The sequence below is a fragment of the Pygoscelis adeliae genome, unplaced genomic scaffold, assembly GCF_000699105.1.
Source record: "Pygoscelis adeliae isolate BGI_AS28 unplaced genomic scaffold, ASM69910v1 Scaffold118, whole genome shotgun sequence".
NCBI classification, from domain to species: Eukaryota; Metazoa; Chordata; class Aves; order Sphenisciformes; family Spheniscidae; genus Pygoscelis; species Pygoscelis adeliae.
In genome coordinates this window covers 76,662-93,417 of record NW_008825257.1, presented here as the reverse complement: position 1 = coordinate 93,417, position 16,756 = coordinate 76,662, and the positions used below count along the sequence as shown (strand labels likewise).

The window sequence follows — 16,756 nt, the reverse complement described above, 5'->3', positions numbered from 1 at the left end:
TCCCAGCCTAGAGCGTAACATTGGTGTGTTACATGCAGAACAAGTGTGAGGCAGATGTCCTGTCCTGCTTTGCTTCCTGCATGCAGTGTGGAAACACGAGTAGAGCCAGATGAGCACGGTGTACACAAGAATCGGGATCTATGGGGGCTTGGCTGCCCATCAGGAGTAAGACTTGAGCGAGTTAGTAGGGCCAGTCCTGGAGCCACATCTGGGTCTTTCTGTCTGTGGGCCAGCCTGGTTACAAACACAGTTAAAACAGGGATTTTAGGTCAAAGAGAGGCACTGGAGTCAGCCTGCAGGCAGAGCAAGAAGGCCCGGTGATGCTGTGCTGTTGATATTCCTGTGTGAGCCTCTCAGGGTTCATTTAGATGCTCTGTTGTGTGTGGCAGGGACTTTGCCTTGCTGCAGGTTTCTGCAGGGCAGAGCATCAGGTAGCTTCTTCTAAGCTGGAGAATTTTAATTCTGTTACAACATGAGGCATCACTAAAATTAGGCAGAGGGTTTTGATGGTAACTTAGTCCTTCCTAGACCTTTAAATCTAGATTGACTCTCAGAAACTATCCAGACTCTGTGGCATAGGGACCAAGAAGACTGAGGCATCGCATCTTTTCACCTGAGAATGCGGTTTGTCTATCAAGTAAACACGCAGTGAAACAAGCAGTTCAGCTGTGCATAAGTTTTCATTCTGCAAAACATGGGTCATGGTTAAATCCACAAAAGCAATAGTTCTGGCCCCAAACTTGGCATGATAAGTGGGTCTGAATCATGTTTTCTCCAGAAGTGGGAGCAGCTCTTGGGCAGAGGCTAGGAGTGCTCTCCACTCTATGCAGGAGAGTCGTGGGACTCACTTTGGAAGAAGTTTTTCTCAGTGAGGGCACTCTGAACAATTAAGGATGCAATTATACACCCCAGAGAACAGCTGTATTCATTTGCTGCAAAAGTGAAAGGCAGCACAATTTTCTGCCCTTCGACTTGGCAAACAGATCCTTCAGCCTGACCACACTGCTGAAGGTAGTGACCTGAGCTATTTCATTATGTGTCTCTCTATTTATTATGTCATGAAGGTTAGTTTTATTGCACTGGACATAATCAGAGAGTTTTACCGAACAGCTTTTTGGGATGGATGGAGGGAGAAGAAATGTCAGCTTAGCCTTCTGTTGGGAGAGAGACGTCTTTTAAAGCAAGAATCACTCCTCATGACTCAATCTCCCCAGTTTGAAATGGGAGTGGGGGGCTCAGAGGGGTATGATGAGGTTGGATACATTTGGGGTTGTCGGATGGTCCTGTTCTGTGGTATTGGGGACCCTCTGAACAGCAGTGCTGCAAAGGACCCGGTGATACAAGCTGGTGCGAAGGCATCCTTTGCGGTGCATGCTACTGGATAGCCAGGGTCAGAGTGGAGGGTACATATTTCAAGCCAGGAGAGAAGGAGAAGGCATGAGAGAAGCATGCGTCAGGCATGTGCACAAAAGGCTTTGCTCATGTGGAGATGCAGAGTTAGGACAGGATCCAGATGTTTTATAGGTTCGCGCTGAGCTCACCAGCCACTTGGTCAAGGCTGATTCATAGCATTCATGTGTCCAGATGCAGTTAGGTAGCTGATAATAGCTTTCTGACACCAAGCTTTCCCCAATTGCGTTGGTGAAATGAATTTCTCGCTTAAAAAGGCATGGAGCCTGATTTTTGACTGCTTGCACTTTGCAAAGTAATTGCCATAAGTTGTGCAGATGGCAAGGTGTTTTTATATTGGTGCCTTCCACAACAGGCAGGGTTATTTACATTACAGCCAGCTGCTATTATTCAGGTCAGTTATTTATTAGCTTAAAAGTGCAGTTTTGTCGTCAAATGAAAAAAGTTGTGAATTTGGACTGAACTCAACAAAGAGTTGAGGCTATCAAAATTAGTCGGGGAGGAGGATTGCTACAAAAACCTGAATGTGTCATTTTTTAATTGGAGGCAACTTGAGGCAAATTGAACTAAAAGCCAGTTCATTCAATTAAAAATAAATAAATGAAACATTACATTTCATTTTGGCTCAAGCAAGATGCTTCCATCTGCTCAAAAGGAAATATTTTGTTGCAGGGATAACATTTTATGTTTTAGGTCAACACAAGGTAATTCCTCCTTTCTCGCCCCCATTCTTTGGTTCAGCTACTGAATCAAGCAATCAATTATTCAGGCAGATCTAATATACATATGGTAATTGCTTCCACATTTAAATATACCTCTGGACAGGCAATCAAGAGACCTGGGTTTTATTTCCAGCTCTGTTACTGTGTCTGGCGTGACCTTGGGCATTTCACTGTACTCTGAGTCCCTCCTTTTCAGGGCAGGACAGGCCCATGTCTCACAGTGGATTTGCTGCATCTTGGTAATACTAAAATAGCATGGAGGTCTTTTCACTTCCACTGTTAGCAATTAAACATTTAGCTATCACTAATGCATGCATTCCTAATTCTCCCAGTGTGAGTTAGTTGCACTGCCTTATGAAACTCCCTGTAGTTTACTTAATAGGTCAAAAGGAATTTCAGCTGCTGAAATAGCAGTGTTCCCTTAAAACAAAACCTGTTTTAATGAGCCTAGCTAAATCAAAGAAGAAAAATACAAGTGGGAAAGGTTTTTTCCTTCCTTTCCTTAAATATTTCACTTTGTAATTAGCTCTCCAGATCCATACATTGCCTGTGATTTCTCTCAAGCAAAAGGTCCATACGTGTTCTTGCAGTTTCTAGATGTTTGAAATACCTTAAACTATGTTGAAGCCTATTGCATTACGCATTAAAAACTCCCTCATACCTGAAAGCTTGCACCAGGAAACCTGCAGCCTCCAAACCTCTCACAATGTGTTTTTTATCAGGCTGCAGCTCTCACCATTTGGCTTGCCTGGTCTTCAAAAAAGCTTTCTCCCCTCTGCTTTCTGTGTGCTGGCAGTGGGGGAACCAGCATCAAACCCAGCAGCACTTTGTTGAATCTGGTAGTCGTGAGGCTGCATCAGCTTCTGCTGGTGGCCCAGCCCTGCAAAGGGGGGTTGGCAGAAGGATGTGGGAGCAGCGAATGTCTTGCTGGGAGCATGGGAGACAGGTGGGAATCTGTTAGGAGCAGAGAGATCTGGATCATAGGGTAACTCAAGCTGAAGGAACCTCAGGAGGTCTCTAGTCCAATCTCATGCTCAAAGCAGGGTCAACTACGGGGTCACACCACGTTGCTCAGAGCTTCATCCAGTTGGGTCTTAAAAACCTCCAAGGATGGAGACTGCACAACCTCCCTGGGCAACCTTTTCCAAGGTTGACTGTCTTCACAGGGAAAAGATTTCCCCTTGTATCCAAGACCCCCATGCAGAGGCACATGAGCTCTTTGAGCCCTTTCTCCTGGCTGATGCTCTGCAAGATCTGCAGGGAATGGCAGCAGGTACAGCCGTAAGCTTTGGTAGTGGGTGGGGACTCTGCCTTCAGCCTCACCATGGCTTGCCTTCATCTCCAAATTTTCCTGCCAATAAACCAGGCCTTTGGGCTGGTGATATCTGGTCTGCCTGGATGAATGTCTTTCTGATCTGTTGTGAGGAAAGGGCTGGGGCTTTTCAACTGTAGCCTGGTATTTCAGAGATAACTGAATTGCTTGTTCACACAGGACTTGTGGTACCTGGCAGAGGTCTCCAGAAGGCTGAAACACACTGAGGCTGTGCTAGAGCTGTGCAAAGGGGAGAGCCCCATGGAGGCAGGAGGACAACAGCGTCCTGCCGGGTCACAGAAGAGCAAAGGAGTTTTGGGACGGTGGGCAGTAGCAGAGCTGGCTTCTGCTCCTTGTCTGCCAGAGCCTGGGGCACAGCATTTAGCTGTTCTCTCCTTGCCCTCTCTACAGCTTGCATTTCTCTGTCTCACACCCTTTGCTTAATTAGTTTGTCAGCCACTGTCATCATAGCAGGAGTCTGCAGAACACCCAGCAGAGCGTAGCTCTCATTGCAGCTACTGTAGCTGGGCTCTGCTGTAACACAAGTGATAGCTTAATAAGCCACAGCATTGCAGACTAAATATCTTGGCACTGGTTGCAGCTTCTTATTAAAATAAGAAAGAGAGAGAAAACAAGAAATGCAAGAAATTGGAAAGAATGAAGGTTATAATAATTAACGGCTTCACTTTTAATACCAGAGACCTGAGTAAAAATGTCAAATCCCCAAGGTGAAAATTAGATTGAAGTTTCATCTACTATTTGTCAATAGCTTGAACTTGGTTTTCCCTTTTGGTTCCAGCCTCAAGTCTGAAAATGCAGAATTATTTCTGGTCAGCCTGAGTACCGGTGAGTGATTTGTGGGGATAAATTCAAACTGTGTGAAGACAAATGAAACCTGAATCAAACCAGTTAAATTAACTCTGCATCTTGGAGCAGACTGAACAGCTCTCTTATTTAAAGGGCTCTGGTGAGTTTCATTTTCCTGTCAGCATCATTTTGAAACCTCACTGCGGTCCTAGGTAATGAGAGTGGCTCATTTTGCTTTGAGTGTTGGTTCCTTGCAGAGAAGGTGTCCTCCAGTTGCCTCAGGTGGCCTATCAGAGGTTATCTGCTCGGTCACGCTGCCATCCGGGATCCTCTGGGCTGCAGTTTGACCTGGAAACTGGAGCAATGTTAATTTTAGGACCTGCCTGTGAATCGCAGACATGTGAGCTTGGCCCAGGTCAGGTCAGTGAAAGCCCTTAATGAAAGGATGGTCACTGAATCCACCTCCAAGGAGTCCCTGCAGGCAGGATACAGGCTCTGAGCCATTGCATAAGCACTTGTGGCCTTTTGCCCCTAAGCATCACTCATGGCCACGTGCCACAGTCCATTGCTCCTCCATCTGAGCCTGAGGGACTCATTTCACCTGCTTCACTCATCTGGAGGTTAGTATTAAGCTGAGAGGGTCTTCCCTGTATTTTACAGGGGTATTGTTACTCCAAAGGGAGACTGAGCCCACTGGTCCTGTGCACCTTGCATAACTGCAATTAATTTCTCCCAAGAAACATCCTCGGGTGTCTGCAGTAGGTAAAACAAAGTCCAGACTTTGAGTCTAATTCTCCCACCAACACCGAGGTAGCAGCAGGTTACAAAGGCCTTGAAAATCTCATTTAATTCCCGTGTGGTTGGGAAGAGAAAAGCCCAGGGGAGGTTCTCTTTTATCCATGAGGACATGAAATTTCATTTGTGGCTGACAATGCCCTTAATCTTGCCTTTTTATTGATGAAGAATCCCTGGGTACCTCAACTGTTTCTCAGTTTCCCTAGACAGCAATTGACCTTGTTTCAGCTATGCATCAAAATTCAGTGGCAATCAAGGTGCTATTGATTTAAACCTAATGACCAGCCACTCAGGAATTTCAGCTGGAAAAGAAAAATCAATGCCACCTTATTATTATTATTATTATTATTATTATTATTATTATTATTATTATTATTTCTGTTAAGATATTATAATGAAAAGGCATAAGAGTCTCACCAGCTCCTTACCATTAAGCAATACACTTGCAGGGCTGAGAACATTGGGTCAGGCTCTGGTAAGGTAGCCAGCCAGCTACAGATTGAAATGACTCTAGGGTTAAACAATTTTCCTTGATTGCATGCTGCCAGCCGCATCTCTCTCTGCTACCTTCCCCAAGGCATGCGAGCTGCACTGCTGTGTGGGACTCCGGGGAGGATGTCTTCAGCAATGCATTAGCCCTGTTACTGGAGGAGCTGTGTGCGGGAAGGATGCTCCCTGTCTTGTCCTTGCCTCATTTCGGATGTTTCTTCCCCTCCTCTCCCATCCCAAGGGGAAAGTGTCACTCAGAATCTGCAAGATTGATTTACAAGGCCGGTTTAAATGCACGGCAGGTAAGCACCAGCCAGATCCATGGTAGGACTGAGCCACGCCACAGGCTCTCTCCTGTCTAGTAAGTGAGGCATGCCAGGATCCATCCTGTCACCCATAGGCTGAATGGTCCAACATCGACTGTGTCCATGCTGCTGAACTCTCTTACCTGCGAAAACAAGGTGGTTTTCCCCTTTAGGCTTCTCAGGAACATGCATGGTACTTACTGCACCGTAGGTATTGTCTGGGAGAGGATGCAGGCTGAAGCCAGGCTATGGGGTGTGCTAACACTTTGCTGGTGTGGATGATTAGGGAGGATGCTTGAGCCTGTGACATAGTTGTTCTCAGTTCCTTGGGATGGTAGAGGTATCACTCATAGAGTACCAAAGCTGTCGTGAGCAGTCCTAGTTTAGGTCTTTTGCAGAATCTTATCTGTCAGCACTCCAAATGCTTTGGAGCCAAATCACCTTTTGAAATGATGTTGAGTCTCCAGCCTCCTTTGAATCAGCCAAAGGGGCCTGGCTCCTGCATCACATAAGCTAATGAACATTGAGGAGCAAGGGATGGTGTGGGGCAGTCCTGACTCCTGATGACACTGACATCCCAGTGACGTTCTGAAGTGCTCCTGGGTCTCAGGTCACTTAGGCATACTGAAGCATTTTCCCCTGTGGCCTCTGCTTATTTTTCTTCTCTTGTTACTGAGGGGTGTGAGAAGAACTGAAGGTGGTTTTCATTTCCCATGATTTTGGAGTGTCCCCATGCAAGTCAACTTTAAAGAGATGGGAGTGACCCTTTCTCATAGTGCATCCCTTTCAAGATGACCACCTAAAACTGCATGAGGAACATGTACCGGTCTGCATACCAGCTACCTCTGGTGTCACTGTGCCTGCAGAGCCTCATTTACACCCATTCAAAGTGAGCATTTTCCATGAAGACAGTACAGCTGTCAGAGGAATGCCTGGAGTGAGACCTACGTTTCCAGAGCGAAGCATTATCTGGATGATAGGCAAGTGCAGAGACAACGTGAAGGGAATCTGACAGCACAGCTCAAAGGCATGTGATAAAGCTGCCTTAAAATGGCATTTTCCTGAGTGCTGCTCAAGCCAGACAATACCCATTTGTTGAAATGGTGTGACCGCATAGAGGTGCGAGTCCTGACCCAAGCTTTGCTGCAGCCATTGATGCAGTGGCCAACTATTGACCTCTTCATCCATTTTTCTGGGAGGAGAGCTGTTTGATTTGTGCATCTTCTTCCAATTTCTGCTACATCTGTGGCATATTTCTGCTGCCCATTTCAGTTTGCTTGGACAAACGGCAGGGCTAAGAATGCTTGTGAGATGGTTTACAGTTTTGGGTGAAGTCTCGCTGGCTTCGGTGGGGTTGATGGTTGGTGTCACATGTCAGGGAGCCTTGCACATTTTTCAGGCTAGCTCAGGGGGAACTGAGCAAAGTCTCCTGACAACTTACTCTTCAATTGCTGAGTTTTTCTCAGCTTCTGCCTGTGGTGATGTACTTTCATTTTGTTTCTGTGGGAGGGGCGGGAGGAAGAAGGGGAAGGTTTGTGGGCAAGCTGTTGGAGGCACAGCAGAATGATCTCCTAAGCAAGTAGTCCCACCCAACCTGGGTAAAGCAGCAGGTGTTCCCCAGCTGAGGTTGTGACTGGGTCCCACTCAGCCTCTGAAGCCTCCTAAACAGCAAAATTGGGACAGCTTAGCAGACCACAGGAGGTCTTGCAGGTTGCCAGCGCTCAGTGGGGAGCGGCGGATGGAAGACTGTTGTTCTGCAAGCACCAGTCCTAAGGCAAATGTCAACACATTGGCCTCCCCACCCACTCTCGCCTTCTGAACTTCGCTTCCTTCTTCCAAAAGCAGCTCCACCTCACATCAATACGTCTGTGCTGACACAGGCTGATGTTACTGTGCCAGGAACGGGAAGAGGGCATGGTCCTCTGTTCATTTAGCACAGGCATGGTTGCATATGGAAATGAGTTTTCCTTGGAAAGGCAGCACACCTGCTCTTAGTCTTATCTGCTGCAAAGGGATTGAGTGCTTTGGGACTAATCCTTTGGTGAAACTGAGTCCAAGCTTCCAAGCTAATCTGCAAATTGGTTTAATTTTGCCAGCAGGTTCCCCAGGTTTGGGGCTGAGAGCCGTGTAGTGTAAATTCCACGGGATCCCACCGTGGTGTATTTTCACTTGTGTAGCTTTCCTGTCAGTTCACTTAGGACAAGCACTGAGCTATTTGACAACACAATAAAATGGGTTTTCTATGTGTTAAACCAAGTGCTGTGAATGCAAGCATTGCAGCGTACTTAGGCTCTCTTGTATGTTAAACAAGTTTCTTGCTTCATTTGTAGTGTAAGAACACAAGACCAGCTATTAGCAATGGTTTAAATATCTCTTGCAAGCCAAAAGGGAGACTGCAGATGTTTATTTAGAGGAAATAAAATCTGGCTTTTTTGCTAGCCATTGCTCTGTTAGAGGATCTCTGATATAAAAGGGAAATAGAAAGCATCAAGTAAAATAATATGTATGTATGTGTGTTTGTATGTGTAATTCTTGTTTTCCTCCAGGCAGCACACTGGGAACAGGTAATCCTACTTTAATAATTTGGCCTTAGAGGATCTAATATGAAGCTCTTTGAAGCCAGGAGCATTTCTGTGATTTCTGTGGTCAGGCCCAGAAACAAAATCCTGAGCTCATTGTTGCTGTGGCAGATACATGAGTATTTCAAAAAGCATTTTCCTTTGTCTGCACCTGAGCAAAACTGGTGTCCTGGTGAGAAAGTGTTTGGGCTGGAAAAAAAGTACTTTTAGCCTTCTGAACTGTCCCTTTGATTTCTCATGCCTTAGTGCAACCCACACAAACCAGAGCCAGGCTGGTGGTCTGGTGGGACAGAGGACAGCTGTTGTTCCTGTGCAAAAGGAGACAGCCAGCTCCTGGGGCTCAAGCAACTGTGCCCCCATGTCTTCCAGGTGAATCTGGATGGGGATGGTCACACTGACAAGCCCCATCACAGCCCTTCAGTCTGTTGTCCCGGGACAGCCTCAGAGGCATCGGAAGAAGTAGGGCACCCACAGCAACACAGGGGATTTGAGACCCTGTCCAGAGGAGTTTTAATTCCTCTGGGTTAGATCTGACCTTGCCTTCAGGTGGTGTTTTTTCAGTCGATTTGAAGAGCGCTGCCTGCTTTTTTTCCTTCAGCTGGGTTTTCAAAGGGTAGTAAAGCACTTGCCAAGGGTGAAGGGTGGCTGCAGAGACTGACAGCTGAACACACCAGCTGCCTGCCCTTCGCAATTGCAGATTTCTGAGAACTGAAAACAGTTCTTTTATCTTTTATCTTTGTTTTTTTCCCTCATCTCTCTTATCAGAGTGTGTTTAGAGGAAAGGGACATTGTCCCCAGAAGGACAGTGGCGTACCGGTGGGAGGATGGAGGAGGCATCATAGCCCTTCTCTGACAGGGCCCACCATTACCAAGACATCTCAGGAAGTCCTCTGTCACCACACATTGTCATCTGCTCCTGTTTACCCCATGGATTTGGGGTGGGTTTTTTTGCCTCTCCCAGTGGGGATATATTTGGAGAGCTAGGGCAGGGTGTGTGCATATGTAGGGCTGTATTTCCTCATGAGGTGATACCGAAGACAAGCTGATTTGGGTGCCTTGATATGTTTTTCATTGCCTTTGTCCTCACCTTGGTATCTGTTCCCTTTCTTCATCAGGAAAATGGGAGCCACTGCCCCAGTGTGACCTGTCTCTAAGGTACAACAAAATAAAGACCACCCATCCCACTCCCTCAGACACCTCCCAGTATGGATGGCTTGGTTGAGCAGAACAGCGTGCTAATGCACAATAAGATCGCTGAAGCTGGGAAAAGGAATGGTTTAATTAATACAAGGAACTTAGTGGCAGAGAGCCGAGATGGTCTGGTCTCTGTGTACCCAACCCCCCAGTATCAGAGCCACCGAGCGGGCAGCCTTTCCTCTCCGAGCTGTCTGGAGAACGGCAGGAATGACCCTGTGCAGCAGCTCCTGGACCCCAACATGCTGCAGCAGACGGTGGAGTCTCACTACCGGCCCAACATCATCCTCTACTCAGAGAACATGCTGCGCTCGTGGGGCGAGAGCATTGGCTCGGAGTGCTGTGAAACTACCTTCATCGAGGACCGCTCTCCCACCAAAGACAGCCTGGAGTACCCGGACAGCAAGTTCATCGATCTCTCAGCAGATGACATCAAGATTCACACCCTCTCATATGATGTGGAGGAAGAGGAGGACTTCCAGGAGCTAGAGGTCAGATGTCATTTGGGATATGTGGGGAAGGCTGGGGGGAGGAGGGCATATTTGGGGTTAAGTGTACAGCCTCCAAGAGCTGGTCTGCAGGGGATCAGCTGCTTTGGAAGCTGGTTTGCATGGGATCAGCTGTATCACACTCTCCTCTGGCCAGGACAGTGAGCGATCACTCATCTTTATTTGTTGGGTAAAGTTCCAACTCTGGATACTAATGGCAAAAATCCCACTGGCCCTAATGGAGATCAGTATTTCCCTCCTACCTCTGAATGGGCTGGTTGGAAACTGAAGAAGACCCATGGGCTTAAACGCTGTGTAAGGTCAGGGCCAGGAGCATCTGTCCACGTACATGGAGGTTGTCTTACTCTGCAGGCCAACATCATCTCTTACTTTCTCCTGACTTGAGCTGGGCATAAAGCAGATTGTTTTGTATACTGGCTCAAACACAAAACATTTCTCTCTCTGAATGCACACAAAATCAGAAGTCTTTGGGTTTCAAGCTGAAATGAATCCCGTGTCTCTGAAATAAAAGACTTTTTTCTGATGGAGTGAAACCCTTCATTAGATCCCAAATGCAATGTTTTCTTTTAGGTTCCTGTGCTTCATTGATTGCTCACAGTAAAGTAAGATACATTTTGTTCTCCAAATGGGGCAGACTATGGAAATCAACTTCATTCTTTCTTAAATGATGCATTTTTTACTTTAAAAAACCTTTTTGGTTTTGGCTGAAACCAGCTGCCCAAGAGCGGCACAGATTTGTGTTTGCCAGTGTGTGTGGGAATGGAGGGTGTGCATAATGCTGCTGATCCCAAAACTTTCTCCAGCATTGGTCATAGACTCCTAACCTAGCAAAGACTGTTTGGCTGTCTGGAGCGAAGCCATAGCTTCAACTCGAATGTCCAAGTTGAGATCGAGAGACTATTTGCTCGTGTTTCTCTGTTGCAGGGGTTTTCTCCACTGAGACCTAACAAGTCCTAAAACTTCTATTTTCACCTCCTGTAATATCAGTGTCTCACCCTGTGATCAGCACAGGGGCAACCCAACAAGAGCCTGACTTCTCTTTTATTCTCTTTTCTCTCTGTATTGATAAAGTAGGAAAAAAGAGAGGTGTTTTTCCCAGTGTGTGCCAGTAACGCAGTATTCAATGCCTCCGCAGGGAGACAAAAAGTTTCTCTCTGAGGCATGTGAGGGTGTTAGCTCAAATCACACCCTTCTACAGCATTTCAAAATTGGCTGTGGGAAGTCTTGTTTTCTTAATCAAAACAAAATCCCTAGTTGCTGCCTTTTTGCCCTAGTTTCTCTAATGCAGTAGTGATGCAGGTGACTGCAGCAGGCATGTAATTGCCTAATGGTGTTATTGACATATCTGGCCTGACATTTAGGCAGCAAAAAAAAAATGTCTCCCTCTTGTCAATCCAAATCCAGCAAGACCTTCTTTAGCCAACTGTTGGAGAATAGGCTAAAAAAGGCCGGGAAAATAAGCAGGACAAGGAAAAATGTTTTATACCAAAAATCTTTTCCCTTTTCGTGGTGGGATTTTTAAGGTGCCTTTGCAATCTCGGGGCCTCAGTCTGTGTGTCTCTTCAAAGTGGCACTGTAGGAGCTTGATCAGCTTTTCATAGAGAACATTTGTTCTAGAAAACCACCTGTAAAACAAGGTCTGAGGAAAGTGACTTCATCCTTCCCCTCCCCAGATCTCAAGGGGAGAAAGGAGAGAGCCTTTGCAAATATTGGTACCATGCTGTGACAGCGCGTGCATCATTTTCCCTGGCTCCTCCTTCTTTCTGACCTATTTCTCTGGACTGTAGGCTCCTGAGGTCATACGCTTCCCTTCTTAAATGGGTGTACTGCATCTGGCACCACGGATTCCCAGCCTCACTTAACCCTGCAGGATGCTACTGTGCTAATAAACAGAGAGGTGTACGGACAGCCATCCGGACCTACACATACAAAGTGCTCAGAAGAGGACAACATTCACGAAGTACACACCCATATGTCTTCCTCTCTTCGGTGTCGGGGTTTCTCCTCCACCAGGGGAATGGAGCAAGGGAGGAGAAAATGAGGCAAGGTCTGGGGAAGGACCTGCCTGACTGGAAACATGTGCATTGCTAGAATTGCTAGAAGCCTCTGCTTCTAGCCCAGTATCAGTCTCCATCGCTGTGCTACTTGGCCAACCCAGTGCAGCGCTGCGATTTTCACACTTCTCCATGAACTGGACCTGAATGACCAACCTGCTGAGCAGCTGCACTCAGCACAAGGGGTCTCAGTATGGGGAGTAACTTCCATCCCAGGAAGGTCCAAATTCTGCAGATGCAGCTGGTCGTGCAGAAAGATGGGAAGGAGAGGAGAGATGCATTTGGCAGCACAAGACCAGCAAAAAAGGTGACTGCTGTGTTGTGCTTTTCTGGTTCCCATGTGGACAGGTGCTGTATCTATGTGGCCAGATGCATGAGGGCCTCCTGGGCTTGGCTAGTTGGTTCATTAGAGACGTAGCTTCATATGTTGAGACTCCAGGATTGGAAGAAAAGTATTTGAGGACAGCAGTCACTGAGTAGGGGAATGAACCATGCCAGATTGTTAACTACATAAAAATTTGCTTGTCTGTCCAAATGAGAAAAACAGCACCTGAATCACACAGCACGAGTCTGGCCCACTAGAAAGCTTTTTTTTCCACCAGTTACTAACAAGAAGCAAATGCTTTTTAAAATTACTAATAGACTTGAAGTGGGGTGGAAAGGGTTAGTACCAGGACTGGGAGCAGAAATTAAAAGGAGAACAATGAGAGAGGGTGAAACAGCAGAGGGGCAAGGTTTTGCTTCCCCACTGTGAGAGCCTTGAAGGATTTGATTCTGCCATTGAGGATGCACAGCACGTTGGTGAGTATCTTGCCACATTGACTGTCATGCCACAGCTCATCGAGGGGTGGGAGCTGCATAGTATAACAGCAGATCAGGGCTCGGTTCTTGTAAAGGTTTTTTGTTGTAACATACCTGCTTTGGCACTTCTTTCTGGGAGAAAACTCTAAAAATAGCCCCTTTTTGCAAACATGAGCAAAGAGGGGAGCTTTGTGCAGAAGAGCCGTTGTCTCTTGAAAACTGAGGGCTACCACCTGTTCTCTACATGTCAGCGCAAGGCAAGTGGATTCCCAACTGCGGCATCTCAGTAAAATGCCTTCTGGGAGGCAGAACAACCCTGGGGTTGCGAGTCATTTGTCTTCCCCCATGTCTCTCTGGCACTGCCTGTCTTATTGCAGAGTGCCTGCCTAGGGATTTTCAGGACTGGGTATTTAGTTTCTTAGAAATGCAGAAAAATCTAACTCATCCCTTTGTAGTGACCCCCTCCATGCAATACTTGCAGGAGTCCATGGACATATGCAGAAAATAGCTTTACTGCTAGTCAGTGTGTTTCTGCCAGGGTTTCGTTTTTGAAGAGAGTTGGGCTCTTGATAACCAGAAAGATTGTTGTTCTCTTGCAGAAAACTTCACCACGGAGAAGGTTTCTGAAAAAAGACAGCTATTTTGACTGACAGTGATTTGGTTTTGGTTTGAAGAGCTGACCCAGCCAGGCTGCAGGGGTTGCTGCTCTGTTACCTGTCATCCCCTTCAGGATGGGTCTATCCAGCTCAGCAATGTCTCTGACAAGTTGCCTAGAAGGAGGCACCTTCTTCCCTCCCCAAGCCTGGGGACTCTGCAGAACCTGGGAGATGTAGCAGAGAAGCAGGAGACATCCTAAGCAGGGGTCCTGCACATCGCTGCAACAACATGGCCACGTTTAACTTTTTTTTTTTTTTTTTTAAACTATCAGTGTTTCTCAGGTCCTGGTGTAATATTATTCAGACTGCCTACGAAAATCGTAATTGTCTGGACAGAAAAACATTTCTGAAACAGCTCTCATTAGCATATACAGCCCCACTTTGCTCCAGCAATTACCAGGCATGAAAGCAGAAGGCTGCGCATTCTGTCGAAGCTTTAAACTTCTCTCTTCAGTGCCCATCCCTGAAATCAAATGATTCCTTAAGAGGTATCTCTGGAACACTTATAAATATCGTATGAGTTCTTTACGCCACAACTAATGGACAGACAACTTGTCAAATGTGGTGGCAGTGAAATATTATATGAGTTGCTAGCTGGAATACCCTCTTGTTAGAGTTCATGTGTAAATGCAGTGCCATCTTTTATCCAGAAACATTATTTGTCATATTACACTCCTGCTAGTTTTCCTCCTAACCCCTAGATAGATGGCTTATTTAGAGAAACCCAAGCTATTGATGGCAGCAAATTGAATTATTCATATGTGTCGCATAAAAGAATACATCTGAGCTCGCTCTTAAAACCCTTTTTTTTTCCTAGCAGCATCTGAAACAGTCTCTGAAAACGAAATAAATAGAATGTTCTGGGGAGTGAAAGAAGAAAGGAAATGTAGTGCTTTCAGGCTAAACCTTCCTTCTTTTTTTCCCCTGCAAATTGCTGGATGCTCCTGTGAAACTCATCCCTTGGATGTGAGCATGAAAGTGTAGAGACAGAAGGTGGATCCTAAGCCATGTCCTGTTCCATCTAACCCCTCTTCTCAACGTTCCCAAGCACCTCCTGGCCACATCTCTTCTGCAACGTGAAGAGAAGGCCCTTGAGGGGTTTATGCACATATCGAGCCCCATGACATGCATGCTTTCTCCCAATGCTTCCAGCTTGCACAGGCTTGGATGGTCCTGCATTGCGCTGATAAGGCCTGAGCTGCTGTGTCCTCAGCCTCCCCTGGGAGTAGGTATCCAGAAAGCATGTTTGGACACCCCCCTGGGGAGCTGAGCATGGTGGGGTTCCCCTTCCAGAGAGCTCTGCAGCATGGGCGAAGAGGCAGTCTAGTGCAGACATGGGAGGCTGTAGCACAGATGACATCCTAGGCAGGTCTTGCATGCTTTACGTACTTGTTTGTATGGCCATTTCTCTTCGGGGTCTTGCATCTTGTTTTCACTAATGAATTCACTGGTCATAGCAGCGCTCTTGTGAGGTGAGAAAACAGTATTTTCTCCATTCTGCACCTGGGGAACTGAAGAAAATGGTGCAATAAATGTCTTGCCCAAGCTCACCTAGGGATGTGTTGTGGATCTAGGAATGTCATTTTGGTTTCTTTTGTCCCGTGGCACATGCTCAGAAGAACACAGGGACATGGGATAAGGTCACAGGGAAATGTGGAGGCATTTGGGCTCTTAGACCTGTCCAAGTTTGTGGATTGCATTAGTTTCTTTTGGGTACTCAGGTGGCATGCCAGTGGAGAAGAACTCTGGAAGGAATGCACAAAACTGACTGGCAAAATGGTGGCAGATGCATTTCAATGTAAATAAATGGAAACTAGTACATTTATGGAAGAATAATCTAATCCATGTGAACTCAAGGCTGAGCTTGTAACTGTGAGCTACAACTCAGGAAAGAGACCGTGGAGAAGTCATTGTCAGTGCTGTGAAGTCCCACAGAACAGTGTGCAGGGCAAGCCAGTAAGTCAAGAAAATGTTGGGTATCTTAAAGAGCTGTGTTGAGAACAAGATGGAGTGCTGGCAGCATTTTGCCACTGTATTAAACCTTGGTGCAATCCACTTTCTTAAGAGGGGTGGGTGATTGTGGTCCCCACTTCTTAAGGACACTGTGGAGATAGAAAAGGTCAAAGAAAATGATCAAGTGGAAGTAGCAGCCTCCTTACAAGGAGTGGTGAAAAAGGTTGGGACTCTCCATTTTGTAGAGAAGGTAGCCAAGGGGTGTATGAGCCGGTTGCACAAGATCATGAAAGTGAAGGATGAGGTGAATGCAGATCCACCGTTTGCCAAACCTGCAATATTAGAAGCAGGGGACACTTGAGGGAGCTAGTAAGAGATTGGCTTAACACAGATAACAGAAAATCGTTGTTCACACACGGGGTAGTGAACACTTGGTGACTTGCTGCCTCAAGAGGTTATGACGGATCAGCAAGTTCAAAAGGGATTAGACGGATTCATGGATGAGGAATCCATAAACAGATACTAAAAGGAATTGGCAAAGCTTTTCTTTCTAATAACTCTTACACGACAGTTGTGCGTGCTGAGGGAGCACAAGGGATGGACTGCAAAGTGTCCAGGTTTATGTCATGTCCTGCTGCTGCTGTCAGAGGCAGAGCATGGGGCTCAGTGGGCCTTTGGTCTGACCGCATAGGACACACTTTATGTCCCTGGATTCCTTCACAGGCACATTATTAACAGGTTACAAGCATGATTACACTTCATTTGCATTTGATTTATTTTTCTCCCTTAAAGGAGAAGCCACTGGAGTCTGGAGATGCTGAGCCCTGCCAAGGGATATTAACCTTTATTAGCCAGCCCTAGGTGAAGGGAGCATGGCTGGGAAGTCACCTTCAGCAGTCTCCAAGTGCCCTCCTATGAATCTTGTTAATAGCAGCCAGGGCCCAGGGCGATTCCCTTTCTCATCATCACTTCCCTGCGTTTTCAGACTGACGCTATGCAGTGAGGTCCCTGGGCTCCAGCCCGTAAGCGGCAGGGGCTCTGGATGAGCTGCATGCTGTCATCTGCAGAAGGTGGGGGTGTGGCACACTTCTTTGAGGGCCGCACCACAAAGGAAACTGTGTCAGCTCTGAAGCAAAAAGAGGACAATAGTGAAGGGCCACTCCACCTGCC

The 16,756-nt window shown here is 46.6% G+C and overlaps 1 protein-coding gene across 1 annotated transcript in view; it reads left to right on the top strand.

Annotated features, from left to right (window-relative positions):
• The first annotated feature begins 9,624 nt into the window (after window positions 1-9,624).
• SYNDIG1 (synapse differentiation inducing 1) overlaps window positions 9,625-16,756 on the top strand; it is a 66,432-nt gene continuing 59,300 nt past the window's right edge. The window contains exon 1 of the mRNA XM_009329469.1: window positions 9,625-10,104. Coding sequence (XP_009327744.1) covers window positions 9,625-10,104 — 480 coding nt within the window. The remainder of the gene's footprint in view (window positions 10,105-16,756) is intronic.